Genomic DNA, 17400 nt, shown 5'->3' with positions numbered 1-17400 from the left:
TGATTAATGCATATATATTATGTGTGATATAGCATGTATGCATGCATCATTTATATGATACGTATGTATTATATATGATATATAAGATTACATATGATTATATATTTGTAACAATTACATATATGTAATTATTATAACCAGATAGGTCCTGATTATAAAATATCAAGAGGGTTGCTTTCAATAAGTTCGTTGAGGAAGGTATATCAAAGAGGGTAGCATTCGAGCCTCGGTCTGAAGTTGGAGGAAGAGGCACAATGCCCAGGCTGGGGAAGAGCCGCTCAAGCAGAGGAAAGAGCCAGAACAAATATCTGGAGGCAGGCAAGAGCTCAGGACAATTGAGGAACAAAGCAGAGGACTGTGTAGTTGGAGCCCAATGAACAAGGGAAATTGGTGACAGATGAGGACGGAGAGACAAGCCAACCCACACTGCGTAGGACCTCTTAAGGCAAGGTAGAAAGTGAGGCTTTTATTTTAAATGTGATGAGAAGTCACCAACAGGTGTTAAGCAGCTGGAGTGGGGTGGCGGTGGGGGGACCGTGACCTTTAAGAAGTCTCCTCCACTTTGGGAAATGAATTGGGAAGGGACAGGCAAGAATGTGCCATCGACACTCGTGCGCCACCGTGGATAGTGATCTGTCCAAATCGTATTTGCTGAGAAAAAAATAAAAAAACATGATCTTACAACAGAGAATGGAAGAGGAAGAAAGAACAGGAATTTGAGGTCTCACGTTGAGATTTCACCAATTAACAAAAGCCAGACTTTTCTTGACCACTTAAGGTTCAACGTTAAGTTACTAGTTTCCTTAATCTTCCCAATTCCCATTTTCGGTTGCCCAAGAAGAAACAATGAACACTGGCAGTCACCCCCACTGCATCGGGCCCTTTTTCCTGACTCATTCAGCAAAATACCTCCAGTGACCAAAGCTTTTCTTGGCCTTCTGGCTTTGCAACATTACTGGTGGGGAAACATTATTGCAGAAGGAAGGAGGCTGCTATGAAGCAAATTCCAGCCTCTGCTTAGTAACATGAGGCTGAGATCACATGAGAGTCATGCTGCTATTTCTGGAACTTAGAATATTCTTTAGGTGCCACCTTGCCTATTCCCACAACACAGAGGCAATTTTTATAGAAACTTTAAAAAAGTCAATGGCTAAATGGACGTTTTTAAAAAAACCCAATGATTTTGAAATCTGAATCTTTGGATTCATTTCACTTTGTAGAGGGATACGGAGTTCTACAGGATTTCTGAAAGCATGTGGTTTTGCTAAACACGCCCGCAGGTGCTGTAACCAGATGCGCTGGTCCATCTGCAGGAAGGCTCAGCAGATCTGCCCCTCCCAGGACATCTGATCATCCACCTGGCTCCCAGTGATTTCATATCATTTCATGGCTGTTATCTATGTTCTCTGGTAACAATTGCCCAAGGACTGCGTCAGCCAGGTTCACTTGTCATGTTTTATTGAAGGCAGTAGACTTCCAGCTTCCTAGTCATTATAGTTACTCATTAATTGGAGAAGAAACTTTGTCTCTAGGTACCCGGAGTAAGCTTTTCCCTGAAACACACAGGAGATCTTCTGGTGTAGAATCCCAAGCATGGGATGCTGACTCATGCTTTCCTCCTTCTCTCCCTCCCTCCCTCCCTCGTGGCCTTCTTCCCTTCCTCCTTCCCTTCCTTCTTTCCTCCCCTTCTTCCTTTCCTACCTCCCTTCTTACAGTTTTGCTCTACTTATTAGCACCCACGGCTAATGGTCCCCTGATTGGGACTAAATCTGGCATTTACTAAAGAGAGAAACCTGACTATAGTGTAGCTAAAAGATAATTGGAAAGAACATCCATTCCCGTGTGCTTAGTCTCTTAGATAAAATTGTAAAGAACAAGAATAGGTTGTAGTAGTGGTAATGATAACAACAACAACAACAACAACAACAACAACAACAACAGCTGGCATATCTCGCTGGTCAATTATGCATACTGAAAACTTTGACATCAACTCATTTAACTACCTCTAGAACCCAATAAGGTTAAGTGTTATTAGGCCCACTGTGTGGATGGAGAACCCCAAAATTAAACATAAGCATTGGACTGAACCAAAACTTGACTAATAATAGTAACAGCTGATATGTAATGAATGTTTGTTTCAGACACCTGTCTTGATCTTGTGTATTAATTCATTTAGTCATCGAATTCCTGCAAGAGGAGAAATACTGTACTCTCACCTTACAGAGACTTAAGCCCGTGGGTTACACAGCTAGGAAATGATGAAACCGGGGTCACGTGGGTAGTTCTGTAGGTAGTAAATGATGGAGCCAGAGTTCTAAACCAGGCAGCCTTGATTCCTAGGTGTTTGACTCTAAATCTAGATCTCTTTTAACCACAGTGCTATATTGCTCGTCAGGTAGAATCATAATCAAATTATCTTTTTAAAACTATAATATATGGAATAATTATGCCATGTGCATGTATGTCTGAAAGAATATAGGCAATATCCATGAATCAGCCAAGGCCATGCACATTCATAAATTTGGATTGTGCCCAGAAATGACCTGTTCTTTTTTTCTTTAATCTAACTAATAAATCCTGTTTCCATAATGAATTATTCATGTATTAAAACAGAGTCCTTGGTATGTATTCCAGTGAGAACTTTTAAGCTTATGCAATATTCTGGTTGCTGAATTTTCTTGCATTTCTTTTAAATTCAGGTTAAAGTTTCACCTCTCCCTCCCTCTGGTTATTTATTATTAAGGCAAAGCAATTTGTAGTCTGTCATCATGGATAATTTCCTCTTGAACAGTTGGGTAATAAGACAGGCAGACAAATATGAGCATTTCTAAATGGGAAAAGACCAATTAAATCACCTGCTGCATGAGTACAATATACATATCATCTTGTTGGGCTAGGACAAAAAGCACAGTTTCTTTCAAATTGGTCTAGGAAAATTAAATGTGGCAAATTTGATTTGGATTATCTGGAGCCAGTAAGGGGCAAAAGGACCTCAACCTTTAGAAAAGATTGGAACATGACTGCCTTTCCCATCTCTTTTCCAATTTCCATTTAGTTAAGTTTCAAAGACCATCGCAGATACATGCTTCCCCATCTTTGGTAGGGTACTTTCTATGGGATGGTTACTATGACCCAAGGACTTTGCTAGTACAGTCTTAGAGAGGTTTCATACTTTTCAACTAACATAATAGCCCCAGAGTCTATGGTGTATTTATGATTATCATTATGATCATAATGCATTAAGCATCTTATAGAAGATGAAGTATATAATTAAATAAATAGCTCATTCAAAACTAAATGCATGAGAAAATGGAAAATAATTCCCCAAGTAGGATATTGATCAAGAAATTCTATAACTACCCATCCTGCCATTGCCCTGGTAGAATCCACTCTGGGAACTGTTGCCAAAGAAAAAGTTTATAAAATGTTCTGTAAAGTGATAAATGAGCAAGCCACATTGAGGAAACCACAAGCTTTGGACCCAGACAGACTTCACCTTGCATTTCAGCTCCTCTAGTGACTAATTCTGGTACAGTTAGGTTAATGTGCACATTGCATGCATGGTAAAGAGTATATGAAATGTCTGCGGAGTATCTGAGTGATGCTCAAAGGGCAGTGGTTGTGGCGATTGTTGATAGACTAGAAAATGAGGGTCAGTTCTTCACAGGGAAGCATAGCACCATGAAAGGTGGAGAAATCAGGGCAACCTAATCAAATCATAAATTGCATAAGGAAGAGAAAGTAATGTGCTTGACATCATCCAGCTGACTGTTCCAAATTTTCTGGAGGAAGAAGAGAGGAAGGAAAATAACTAAGAGTATAACTGAGTGGCCCTCAATCTGTCTTCCCCACAGTAACACAAATGATAGATGGTGGCCATATATGTAATTCATTCTTGTGTGAAATTCTGGCAATAAAAATAATCCCATCTGTTTCTGGCCTCCTCAAGATAGGCTACTGCAATGCAAGCGGGCATGACATTGTTATTGAGACAAGTTAGAACTGCTCTAGTGTACCTTCGAAATAAAAAATGTGCAAATGTACATATTTTAATGATCATTCTTACAAATGTATGGGGATACATCTCAAAACTGGTCAAGATTCAACCCTATCATCTCACAGGTGAATGAGACAGAGGCCCAGAGAGATTACATGACCACCGAGGAGCAGAACAGCTAATGTGTAGCAAAGCAAGAGCAGAACCCAGAGTTCTTTCCACACAAATTGTATCAAGATCTTAATGTTCCAAATGTCTTTCTGTCCCTCCATACCTCTCAGGTTAGCGTATTTCAGCTGCACACTTGAAACCTAAGGATTCCGTGACGTCTGTTCTTTTCTGACATGTCTAAATTCCTTTTTCCACTTCCTAGAATGGTAGACATGTGAGGAATGTCTACTCTTTCACTTTATTCAACACATATTTATTACAGTCAAATTCTAGGTTTGGCAATCCAGGAGGAAGAGAACCAAACCTCTTCTCTCATGTCTATTCGAAGAAATAAGCACAAAATAAAATGAAATGAAATGACAGTTAAAAATTAAATTTAAGGGGTGCCTGGGTGGCTCAGTCGGTTGAGCGTCTGACTTCGGCTCAGGTCATGATTTTACCGTACGTGAGTTCAAGCCCCCCATCGGGCTCTGTGCTAATAACTTGGAGCCTGGAACCTGCTTCAGCTTCTGTGTCTCCCTCTCTCTCTGCCCCTCCCCCACTCACACTCTGTCTCTCTCTCTCTCTCTATCAAAAATAAATAAATATTAAAAAAATTAAATTTAAAATACAGTATTTAAAAAAATTTTTTTTTAACATTTATTTATTTTTGAGAAACAGATTGAGACGAAGCGTGAGCCGGGGAGGGGCAGAGACAGGGAGACACAGAATCCGAAGCGGGCTCCAGGCTCTGAGCTGTCAGCACAGAGCCTGATGCAGGGCTCGATCCCACAAACTGTGAGATCATGACCTGAGCTGAAGTTGGAGGTTCAACTGACTGAGTCACCCAGTTGCCCCTGTTAAGATGTATTTAAAAAGAAATCACATTCATAGTTTTTTAGAGCCTTTTTTTAAATGTTTATTTATTTTTGAGATGGAGAGAGACAGAGTGTGAGCAGGGCAGGGGCAGAGAGAGAGGGAGACACAGAATCCGAAGCAGGCTCCAAGGCCTGAACCATCAGCACAGAGCCTGATGTGGGTCTCGAACCCACAAACTGTGAGATCATGACCTGAGCCAAAGTCGGATGCTCAACCGACTGAGCCACCCAAGCACCCCTAAAATACAGTATTTTAGATAGTAAGTGTTAAGGAAGAAAATAAAGTAATAATGTGATCATACAGGAATATGTGGAAGTGTAATTAATTAGCTGATGTGTTTTTAATTCATTGCCACTTGATAATGAGAGACAGAGGACTGAGGATAGGCACTCCTAAAACATGCCCAATCATGTCCATGAACTATCCATCAACTGTGTTATCTCCCTGTGGAGCCTCCATTTTAATTATGCAACGCCAAGTTTAACCAGCAGGAAAATCTGCTTCTCAGTCTGAAAACTCAGGGAGGAAATTCAGATCCTAGTCGAAACTCTTAGAAACCAAAACATGGCAAGATTATGCTCACCCTCATTTTAAATATGACCCTTTTTCTTTATATTCTGTATTCTTTCTTATTTAAAAACATTATTTATTACATTTACAATTTTTTAAATTTTTATTGGCTTTATTCCAAGCCTAGAGCACTGTTCTAAATACGCTTTTGATCAAGTATATTCTCCTGACTTCTCTGTACCCTGTGAATACTGTATAAAATGAAGGCACAATAACGTAATGGTATTCACATAACAAATTCCTGGATGGTGATGTGATTAACTTATTCTACTTCAGACGTGAAAATGAGGCTTTAAGATTTCTTCACTCTTTGTAGACATTGTTCAATTTGATTATTGTCTAAATCTCATAAGAGTATATACTTTCAATGTCATGTTCATTGCCAAAATAAAATCACTACCTTCCCAATGATATATATGACTCAGTGTCACTGTGCACAATATTGACTTCCCTGTATAGGACAGAACACAAGGTCAGAATGAGAATATTTTGGTCTAATATAGGAAGGGAGAATGGAGTCTCCAGGGCTGTGACTGGTGAGTACTAACAAATTTTCACAGTAAACTAAAAGAATGTTAAAAATGATAACTTTTGTTTGTTTGTTTTCTTGTTTTTAATCTTTCCAATAGTACAGAAACCGAGAAATACATCTGATAAGCTTATGAAACAACCTTCCCATCTAATGAGATCTCATGAGCACTTACTTTCAATTGCTTTGATTTTGTTTTCCCACGGGACACAAGCAGCTTTGAAGTTTTCAAAATCACGAAGAAATTTCGCCCATTTCTGAAAAGAAAGCCAAATAGAACAATAAAACCTAGCCTCTTGTTTGTCAAGATGTTTTATCCTCCACCCCATCCCCAAATATCACAAGACAATGAACTTGGAAAGATCTCTCTAGTGCCACATAAGGCTTTTTGTAAAAAGAAAAAAAAAAACAAACCAGTAGGATTCACTTGCTTCTCTGTTCCCCACCCACCTTCACACCAATTCAATTAAAAAAAACGTTTATGGATCCCCTATTTTATAAAAAATATGCTGAGAAAGATCTGTTTATTCTTCCAGACCATAAGGGAGCAGGGACTGGGGTAGCACCTACTAAGTTGACTGGCAAATTGTATATGTTTAATTAAATACTTGTTGCATGAAGAAATTAATGAACTATGAATAAGACATCATTCCTGCCTTGAAGGGCTTCTGGGACTATTAGAGTAAGCTGTACCTAAACAAGTAATTTTGATACAGGATGGGAAGTGTTATGACATGGGACACTTTTTATTCTGGGAGGGGTAGAGCATCTAACTAAATGGAAAGTCATGGTATCATAGGAAAGGGAGGAAGAAAAAGAATCATACATTAGCTTTTTTAAAAGCTTATTTGTTTTGAGAGAGAGTGCAGGGGAGGGGGAGAGAGAGAGGAAGAGAGAGAATCCCAAGCAGGCTCCACACTGTCAATGCAGAGCCCGATGTGGGGCTGGGTTCCACGAACCATGAGATCATGACGTGAGCCGAAATCAAGAGTCAGATGCTTAACTGACTGAGCCACCCAGGCCCCCCCCTACATTAGTTTTATAAAAGACCTTCCTTCCATTTTACTCCACAATGTTGGGCCATCCATGGTCAAGAGGACCACAAGGAAGAATGGGAACAGGGAAGCTAACTTTGCATATGTGCACATAACGCTGGGATAATGTGTGAGATGGACAGGTGCAATAGAGCCCAAATAACAGTATGAGACAAGTCTGAAGTTCAAAAGGTTACCCAACCTAGAAAGAGCCCAAATATCCATCTACAATAGAATGGATGAGTAAATAGTGGTACCTTCATACAATGGAATACAACACATCAATAAAAATGAACAACTACCACAACACAGATGTGTCTCATGAATATAATATTGCGTCAAAGAAGCCAGAAACAAAAGCATAAATATTGATTCCATTCATTTAAATTATAAAGACAGACTTATTACTCCCTGATATATATCATAAATCTATATTTCATATTTAAGGTGTGAATTTTATTCACAAAACCCCATCTTTATGGAAATGAATTCAGCCTACAAGTGGTATAACAATTATAAAAAGGGGATAATAATACCTATATACCTATTTTGCTTTGAGAATTAAATACGGTACCTTCATAGAGGGATTCGATTCAGTGCTTGGCATAAGTAAATACTAATGAAATGTTAGTTTCTTTTCTATCTTTTCCAAGGATCTATGTTTATATTACTATATCATTTGGGGCTTTTTTCATATTCTATTCAATTTATAGTTTATGTTCCTGGTAGCTGTATGGCCCTGAAACTTGTAGATAACAACTTGTAGAGCAACAAACTTTGACCCAGAACCCCTTAACTACCAGGGAATGGAAGTGAAAGGGGCACAATCTTTACCGTTTCAGAGTGATAAAATCACACAAGTAAGTCTTTTTGCCATAAATCACCATTTCATTTGAGAGGCCGCCATCGAGAATATACAACATCGACCAAACTGAGTTGTGAAAATGCTTACCTTAGCCATCATCATCTTAAATGCAAACCACTGCTTTCCTTTTCCTTTCCCAAGGGCTCCTTCATTTTCACTCACAAATTTTTTTGCTTCCCTGAGAAAATAAAACAAAATAAGGGGTAAGAGGGAATGGGGTATAGGTTGAGATGCATAGAATAGAGGTAGTGGACATTTCATTTTATCAGGTTTGTAGCCTTAGTTCTTCCAGACCCTTAGCACATGAATTTAAGCTCTATTTCAAGCTCTGGACTCGTAATAGATGTTTAAGCTTTTTAATTCCGGCCAGGAAGAATAAGATATTTTAGTCTCACTTATTAATCAGCTGGAGTCATCAAAAAGCAAGGAATTTATGCTAAGTGTCAAAATCGAGAACTCTAGTTCTTTTCATTTCCACCACATATAAAATTGAATCCAAAGTTGACTTCAGCTTCTGGCAGTCAGAATGTTTATTTTAAAATATTTTCTCTTCTTCTTTTTTAAGGGTTCCTTTTGTAAAATAAGGCAAAGAGTTTAGGACAAACTGACATGGAGCACAGTTACTGACCTGGTATTTAATCTCATAAAACCAATTATGAGTTGAAACAAAAATGTTATGTACAGCAAATTGGGTTGAGGGAAGAAGAGAAAGGGAAGGAGTACTTTTGGCCTCACATTCAGAAAGGGCCTCAAAGATAAAGTTTAATATTACTCCCAAATAGTTATACCTTTCAGTAGTCACACTTAGGTCTCTCTGTATGTGTGTGTGTGTGTATAGAAAAGCATCAGTTCACGAAAATGGAGAATGTTAAATATACTATAATTTTATAAACTCGGCTGGCCAATTTTGCTATTGCTGTTTGTTTGATATACGAAAAACTTTTAAAAATAGAGGTGGCCCAGGTTTGTCTTGACTTTTCGGGACAGCAGAGGGCATAACCCAGGAGAACCCAAACCTGAACTATGGTTCAATAGCTGCAACATCGTCCTTTGGTTGGAAGGCCGCTGGACCGTGAGATTTTACAGAATATTATTAACACAAAAAAGCAAATTAAAAAAAAAATGAAAAGTCAGTGAAGGATTTTTTTTTTTTTTTTTGGTAAGGTGTTCCTGAGTAATAGTTCTAAACTCAAGATTTTATAATACCCAGGGATGGAAACACAACATGCACCTGCTGACTTACCCAATAACTACACAGTGGTGCCTCCTGAATTGCCTGGGCATGTGAACCCACCCACATTCTGCCATAAAAACACAAGTGCAACGGAGAAGATTCACTTTAGGCATCAAAGAGAGCTCCCAAATTAGTTCCTTGATGGCAGAGATGAAATCCTGTCCTTGTGTATCTCCCACAGCACCGACCACTACTTTGACCAGAAGAGGATGCTTAATAAAACTAGACCTTCTGGAAGTGGAGATGAGAGGCATAACTTGGGATAGTTACCAGATTGGGGAGAATCTGGTAATTGTATTTTCCATATTAATTAATGCTCAAATACAAGGTCATTCCCAAATGCTGGGATTGTACCCTTCTTCAGGAGTCCACTCAGAAACTATGACAGTCTCCTGGAAATGACAAGGGTTACTAGACTGGCCTTGTCAAATGGCCTGACCATTTGACATGACCTCAGAGCTATGAAGATTAATTTGATAATGGTTTCTAAAACACTCTACAGATCCTAAAATGTTTAATGCAGCCACATCACAAAGTATAAACTGAGCTCTCATGGCTGGGTTTCTACATCCACACAATCAGAAAGTGCATCACATTTAAGCCTTAACTATATGTTCTAGAGAAGACAGGGCAGGAGTGAGTATGGCACCTCGCTGACATTTATAAAATGTTGAAGTGACCTACACTAAACTTGACTCTGACTTGAGTTCTCAACCAGCCTCTGATTTGTCTCTGTGAGCAGGGGAGGGGCAGAGAGAGAGGGAGACACAGAATCTGAAGCAGGCTCCAGGCTCGCAGCTGCCAGCACAGAGCTCGACGCAAGGCTGGAACCCAGCAGCCATGAGATCGTGACCTGGACCGTAGTCGCAGGCTTAACCAACGGAGCCACTGAGGCGCCCCTGATTCTCCTATTAATACTTGCTTCAAAACTGAAAATTTGCTCTAACATGATTGATTCATTACAGAAGAATTTAAGCATAACACAAATTTTGCATTTGCTGACATGAGATTGTATCTGCAAGAAACTCGAGGGGAATGCAGAAAAACCGCATCCAGCTAAACTTAGCGTATTCACGAAACGTGCACACCTCACCCGGCTACCTCACTGCGCCTCCTGCCTTATGGCCGCAGCCATTCACAGCTGGTCTTAAAGAACTTCCTCCAAACGCCACATCCCAAATTGCAAACCTGTTGAAGGCCAGTTCCACGAGCAAGCTTCAGGTCTTTTGCAAAGGAAACTGCCATCATTTACTGTAGCTTTTCTGTATTTCTTAACCACTTAGCGTGTGCAAAATGTTGCTGCCGTTTTATACCTATCTTTTTAAATGTGTCACTGATGATATTCCTGAGTATTCTTCCCTTATTCCCAGGTTTCCTATCAGCCCTGTGGTTTTCATTGCCCTATTTTGCATAGTGTGGTGGATTTTAGGTACCCATACAATGTATGACAGCCGAACTGACTACAATTCAACTATTTGGTATCGAGAACTTTGAAATTCGTAAAATCAGGTCTACATAGGAATCATCACATCACTTTATTATAGTAAAACATATAAATAGAGAGTCAAAAATTCTTCCTGGTAGTAAAATCAAAATTTGTTTTTCAAATGTAAAGTGCCTACTTTATATGGGCATATTTGCTACTCTAGATACTTAGTTTGGTCTATAGAGTTACATCACTTTCTAGATGAGTGGCCAATTAGAGAACATGACTGCTCTAAACAGCCATTATTCTACTTCATATTTCTGACAAGATTTTTAATTTTGTGAACTGATGATTATGTAATAGGATCATTAAACTGGCAAGGTTTAAGAGAGAGAGAGAGAGAGACGGAAGTCAGGGTTATAAACAAATTAAAATCATCACAAAATTAATGGAACCTATTTCCATGGCATGCATAGGGTTTTTTGTCAGTTATTATAAGTATAATTTTCCCTGGAGCCATCTAAGCAAGGTTTTATCGTTTGCCTCCTCAATTGCCAAGTTTTTCCTGATGCTAGGCACAGTTTCATACTTCCCTCCAAAGCACTACCATCCCCCACCCTCAACATATGTATTCTTTTGTTTTTTTTAATGTTTATTTATTTTTGAGAAAGAAAGAGACACAGAGTGTGAGTGGGGGAGGGACAGAGAGAGAGGAAGACACAGAATCCGAAGCAGGCTCCAGGCTCTGACTTGTCAGCACAGAGCCCGACGTGGGGCTCGAACTCACGAGTGCAAGATCATGACCTGAGCTGAAGTCGGATGTTCAACCAACTGAGCCACTCAGGTGCCCCTCAACATGCATATTCTGACGCTGGTTTTCAGATACCAGCCTGGACCGAACTCAACTCCATGTAATCTCAGGTATACATTTCTTCTCTTCCCTAATGCCTTACTCCCTCCTCCATTCTCCAAAAGGCCTCTCTCTAGTTTCATTCCTGAAGGATCCTTGAAGAGCCATTCTAGCTCCTTCTGCTCCCCACTGCCCACCCTTGCCAAAATAAATTTCTAGACTCAACACATCAGAAGTCTTGTGGGGGTGTGGGGTGATGTTAAGACAAAGCCAGGGGTAATGGAGTAGCCAGAGAATAATTTTTTTTAGCAAGTACAGATTCTTGAAATTCCTAATAGGATGCTCTTCGGATATAAGGAAGAACTCTTGCAGCTTGCTGGTCTAGAAGAAGGGACATCAGATGGGAAGACGTAGGCAACTCTGAGAGAACATCCTTTCACACTATTTTCAAGGCTAACCTTTGTAGTGAGCTGCATGACCTCGAGATGAAAAACAAACAAACAAAAAAGTAGTACGGCCCAATCCCATCATCTCCAATAACAGATTTCTTACCCAGAAGACAGCATCTTTCATTGTGCTATTAGAAACAAGATACAAAAAGAAAATATCCAATATGGAGAGGAGCACTGACTGATACTTATCACACTCAAGTGCCCGTTACGGATAGCAGAATCCAAGTAAATAAAGAGCAGAGCCTTCGAAAACTGTAAAGCAAGACAACTTCTTCATGGTTTTCTTACAGTTAATCCATTTTCCTACCCATTTGTATTCATCTGGATAATTTAAAGGGATTTTTTTTTTTGACACAGATAACATGAATAAGATTGTGTGGATAAACTTGGAATATCTGTTGGCTTCGAACCATCCAAATGTCTGACTGAAAAATGTGTGTCATTCCCTTGAACTGCATTCAAAAAAAGCTGCCTGCCAAGACCGTAATCCGGACCCCAGGTCTCGGAGCTCCAGCCGGCCCTGGTACAATATGCACAGGTCCATGAGCTGTAACCCCAGACCCAGGGATAAATAATTGAGTGAGATCTATTTAATGACAATGATACCTGGCCTCATCATTCATTTATCAACCCCTTGTGTTGGTAATTAGAATAATAAGGTTTCATGGGCTTTCAAGAATGCTTTCACAGTTAGTTGGAGGAAGACACTTTGGTCCAACTTACAAAATAGATAATTTACCCATAACACATGATACAACCCTGATCGCCCAGGGGAGTCAGGACATGCAAGGTTGCCTTTGACACATTCTCATCCCAGGAAACATGTTCTCTGTTTGGGTTAGGTTAAGTTGACTTTTCTTCCCTCTTGTTTTCAGTTTGATAGTACGATTGGGCAACCAACTTCTTGCTCAAGTAAATGAAAGACATTTCAAAACTAGTCTTCAAGGCAACTGTAATCAAAACTTGTACTCAGGAACACTTCCCAGTAAAGGGATCTGGGGAATGAGAAGCCTTTTCTTAGTAAACACAGTTGTTAAAAAAAAAAAAAAAAAAAAAAAAAAAAAAAGACCAATGTAAATTGACTCAAAGTCAGAACTCTGACTTTTCCTAAAACAGTACTGAGTAAATTGAAAGAAAGGAGCAGAGGTTGGAAGCTATTCTAAGCACAGAGATTGGAAATAAAGACTATAGGCTACTAGACTACTAGGTAATGTAATTCCATAATGAGACTGGCAGCATGATTTAAAATCATCCTAATCCTAGAAGCGATGATTCCAAACACCTGCGTTTTGTTTTGTTTTGTGTTTTATAAAGGAGACACTGGTGGAAGTGGGTGCAATGGTTTGAGGCTGAGTTGCTATCCCTATGAAGTAAGATCATAATAGCTCCGTCATGGGGCTGTCCTGTGTTTTACAGGAGATAATGCATACAACACGTTTAGCAATAGCACATGTAATGGGACCATGGCAAATCGCAAGAGCTCTATAAACAGGAACTATTATTCATAGCCCTAGTACTGGTAGTGCTGACTTCGATTTTTGTGCCTGAGTCTCCAAATTACAAAGTTGAGAAACGACTAGATATTTCCAGGCAAAAACCCCTCGGAAAGCCAGCCCGTTTCCCTTCACATGATGAGACGTGGGAAGAGCGGGAACAGTTCTTGCCACTAAATGAGCAAGAGAGGAACCAGCCCCGCATTTAAGACGCAACGTGAGGGCCCTGGTGTCGGGCTTCCGAAACCCCGCTTATGACTCAGCCTGAGAGGAGGCAGCAGTGAATTCCAGCCTGAGTCCTGCTCCCGCCTGGGGCTGTGCTGCCTCTGAGAGCTCAGGTCAGCCGGGGAGTCTCTGTGCTCAGAGGTAAAAAGAGATCTCTCTCTCTCTTGAATAGGACTATATGCCGTTCAATTTTGTGATCTGTGTCTTATCTGCGAGACACGGGTTTGGATCCTGGCTCCGCCATAGACTAGCTGTGTGCTCTTGGGAGAAGATTACTAGACTTTATGGATCCCGAGCGTTCTCACCTGTAAAATGGGATCAGCAACAGTAATGGCAGTGTCAGCTAACATACACTGAGTGCTTGCCGCGTACCAGGCATGATGGATGACCATCGATTCATTTTCTCCCCCACAAAATCCAGCAAGGGGGGAACTATCTCAGAGATGAGAAACTGAGGGTTGGATTAATGGAATAAAGGTCCAAGCTTACCCAAAGAGTAAGCGTCCCAGCTTGGCTGGGATTTGAGCTCAGTGTCCCCCGGCCCACGCCAGTTTCCCCCTAATAACAGCATCATCTACCTCGTGCGACTGGCATATGGACACATATGAGAGACATAAGCAAAGCAGTGGTTGCTACACTTAGCCATTTTTTCTAAGCATGTGTTGAGTGTGTTTGTTCTTAGCAATGCGTTCAGTGTTTTGAAAGAAATAAAAGAAACATTGATTCTTTTCTGAAGTTCAAACTCTGTTAAGAAAAATGAGATATAGACCCATAAAATTGTTATATAACATTGCTAGACAGCTTTAAGTGAAAAGGGAGAGGAAAAAGGAGGCCTGAGAACATGTTGAAGATGTAGATAAGAGAAGAATTACACTGGACATCAAAGGGCTGATAGAATTCAAGTAGGCAGAGAAAGGCATTCTAGGCATTGGTTTGCAGGAATTTTTCTAACAAAGGAGATATTTCCACCATGGATCACATATACAAACTCATAGTCTCATATAGACTAACAGCCTTTCACGAGGCCATTTACAGGGCTTGGTAGTCAGACTGAACTGATTTTGCTCAGTTCGGGTGCATATGAATCAAATGCATGTGGTACATTCTCAATGCTGTAAACAGACAGATTTACAAGGTGTTGCCTCAGAGTGAGACAGGCGCTCTGCTTTGGAAGGTTGAGTAGAATGATTCTGCACCATATCTGTGTGTTCCTGTTTCTACCCTATGCTAAACATTTCTAAGTACTATGGAATATTTTTCCAAAATGTTGTGTTGTGATAATTAGGAGTGCAAAAAAGTCTTAGTTTTCTGGTGGAGCAGTGTGCTCTGCCTTTTGATCCTTCCTTGAGTGGGCAAGACATTTCAAATGATGGCAGTTCAGTGAGCTCTGAAAATAATTAAGACCACCTAGTAAACTTGACTGCTTGCCACATGGCAAACTTAGCTCTCGAGGTCTGTCCTAAGCACTTGGCAACACAACTTAGGTGAGGTCACCCACAGAGAATTCTACACTCCTCTGTGAACTAGGCTTTCTACTGAGTTGACTTATCTCTTACAATTTCACTGTTCTTTTGCATAGCCTCCCTTCTAAGCTTCCCTGATCCTTCTGTCCAAGCACTGGTCAAGAGCACTATAATAGGATATACATAAAATAAACAATTAATTCATCCAGAGTCATGTGTCTTTATGCAGATATCCCAGTATGTATGTATATGTCTATATGCAAGAACATAGACATATATATACATAGATATGCAAATTCATGCATGTATACCATAAACACATAATTAGCAACTATTTGAAATAAGTGGTTTAGAATATTTAAAAATTTCTAATTTTCAGGACTGTAGAAAGAAATTTTAGACACATTATACTGAATATATGAAACTACTCCCCTCTCTTCTTCCCGTCTAACTTGTCTTCTTCTAATATTCTAATACAATGTTCTCCAAACGTTTACTTTAGTATATGCATTTTAATAAGGCATTTTAATAACCACTTTTATTCTACAACAACAGGCTTACCTAAATCCCCCAAAGTAGTGTTCCGTTTGCCATTCTTTTGTCCTATACATAAAAACATCCTCAAAAATGCCTTGGCCACTCTCTTATTATAATCCTGATAAAGTAAAGGGTTATCTTCAAAATTCATACCTTACCCAAGATCTGGATGACACTCCCCCAAACCAAAAAAAAAACAAAAAAAAAAAAAACCACATTCCTCAAATTAATGGTATTCTGTGCTTATCATCTACACATTTGCTTTCCTTTTACTGTTAATGTATTATGTCAAACACACTTAAAAGCATTTCTAGATAATTGCAAGTGGTAATTAATGCATTTCTCTTCTTAATCACCTTTCAAAGATAATATATTTATGGAGAGTCTAATAGCAAGTTGTGAAAATTAGCTGTCACCAGTAGCTGACATCCTAAAGAATGCGAGTTAGGTGAAATGGTTGGAGAGTAGGACACCCTGGCAGCCTGGGAAACCAATTCAGTTTGCTTTACCACACCTAATATATTGACTGATAACACTCTAGGGAAGTCATAGACAATGAAATGCAATTAAGAAGATAGTAACTACATGTTACCTACCTAGAAGAAAACTTTAGAACTTTCTTTTGTCTCATATTTACTTTTTGTTGTAAGTATTATTATCTGATAATGCACTCTAAAAATCCCTGTCTATTTGAAATTTGAGGTTATCTGAATTCTGGATAAGCAGATATTTCTGGAAGGTAGTGAATAATATTGATTGACAAGATGAATATTAGCATATGTTAGACCCATTTTCCAATGACCGTTACCCTTCTATCAACCATCTGGGCAGAATCTCAGGCTGATTTAATGAGGCTGGGAGCTTGAGATCTTGACATAGGTACAAGAGCTATAAATGCCTTTACAACTGTCCAAAAGAGATAGGACCTGTGGCCCATGGGCCATCTAAAAACCATGCCAAACCAAGGTGAAGAATAGGACATCTCCAAGTATCTCTGGTAAAATGATGCAGTTATAGATAGGAAAGATGAAATAAATCAGGAAACAAACAGAGAAGAAGAAAAGAATTTTTGGTAGGCAAAAGTATATTTATCCCCAATGCTTCAGAGCTGACTTCCTTTTTCAAGTCTCAAGAAAAAAAAAGAAATATGATTTTGTCATGTGGTTCCTACCAGCATCCTTTCAGGGAGAATTTCAAAATATTATGTGAAAAGCATTATTAAAATTACCCAGTGATTTTCTAAGCATTATTAAAATTACACATAGTGATTTTCTAAGCACTTACAATAGCACAGAAAATATTAACAGGCTAAATCTGAAAGAGAAAGAATTATAAAGAACATTGTGCTTTTATTTAATAAAGAAAGATCACCTTTAATTCAGTGACAATGATAAGATAGTTAGGACAAGTGAACGCAAATGTGAATGATAATGGGAATGCAAACTGGTGCAGCCACTCTGGAAAACAGTATGGAAGTTCCTCAAAAAACTAAAGATAGTACTACCCTAGGACCCAGCAATTGCACTACGAGGCATTTATCCACGGGATACAGCTATGCTGTTTCGAAGGGACCCATGCACCCCAATGTTGATAGCAGCACTATCAACAATAGCCAAAGTATGGAAAGAGCCCAAATGTCCATCGATGGATGAATGAATAAAGAAGAAGTGGTATATCTCTACAATGGAGTATTACT

At 39.4% G+C, this 17400-nt stretch overlaps 1 protein-coding gene across 1 annotated transcript in view; it reads right to left on the bottom strand.

Annotated features, from left to right (window-relative positions):
• The window catches only part of TMC1 (transmembrane channel like 1), a 104801-nt gene that overhangs the window by 63621 nt on the left and 23780 nt on the right, over nucleotides 1-17400 (bottom strand). Inside the window, exons 5-6 of the mRNA XM_042912074.1 lie at nucleotides 8112-8202; nucleotides 6301-6382 (exon numbers count right to left, since the gene is read on the bottom strand). Of these exons, the coding sequence (XP_042768008.1) occupies nucleotides 6301-6382; nucleotides 8112-8202 (173 nt within the window). The remainder of the gene's footprint in view (nucleotides 1-6300; nucleotides 6383-8111; nucleotides 8203-17400) is intronic.

Source organism: Panthera leo, chromosome D4 (assembly GCF_018350215.1).
Source record: "Panthera leo isolate Ple1 chromosome D4, P.leo_Ple1_pat1.1, whole genome shotgun sequence".
Classification (NCBI taxonomy): Eukaryota; Metazoa; Chordata; class Mammalia; order Carnivora; family Felidae; genus Panthera; species Panthera leo.
This window is presented reverse-complemented; position numbering and strand designations above follow the sequence as displayed.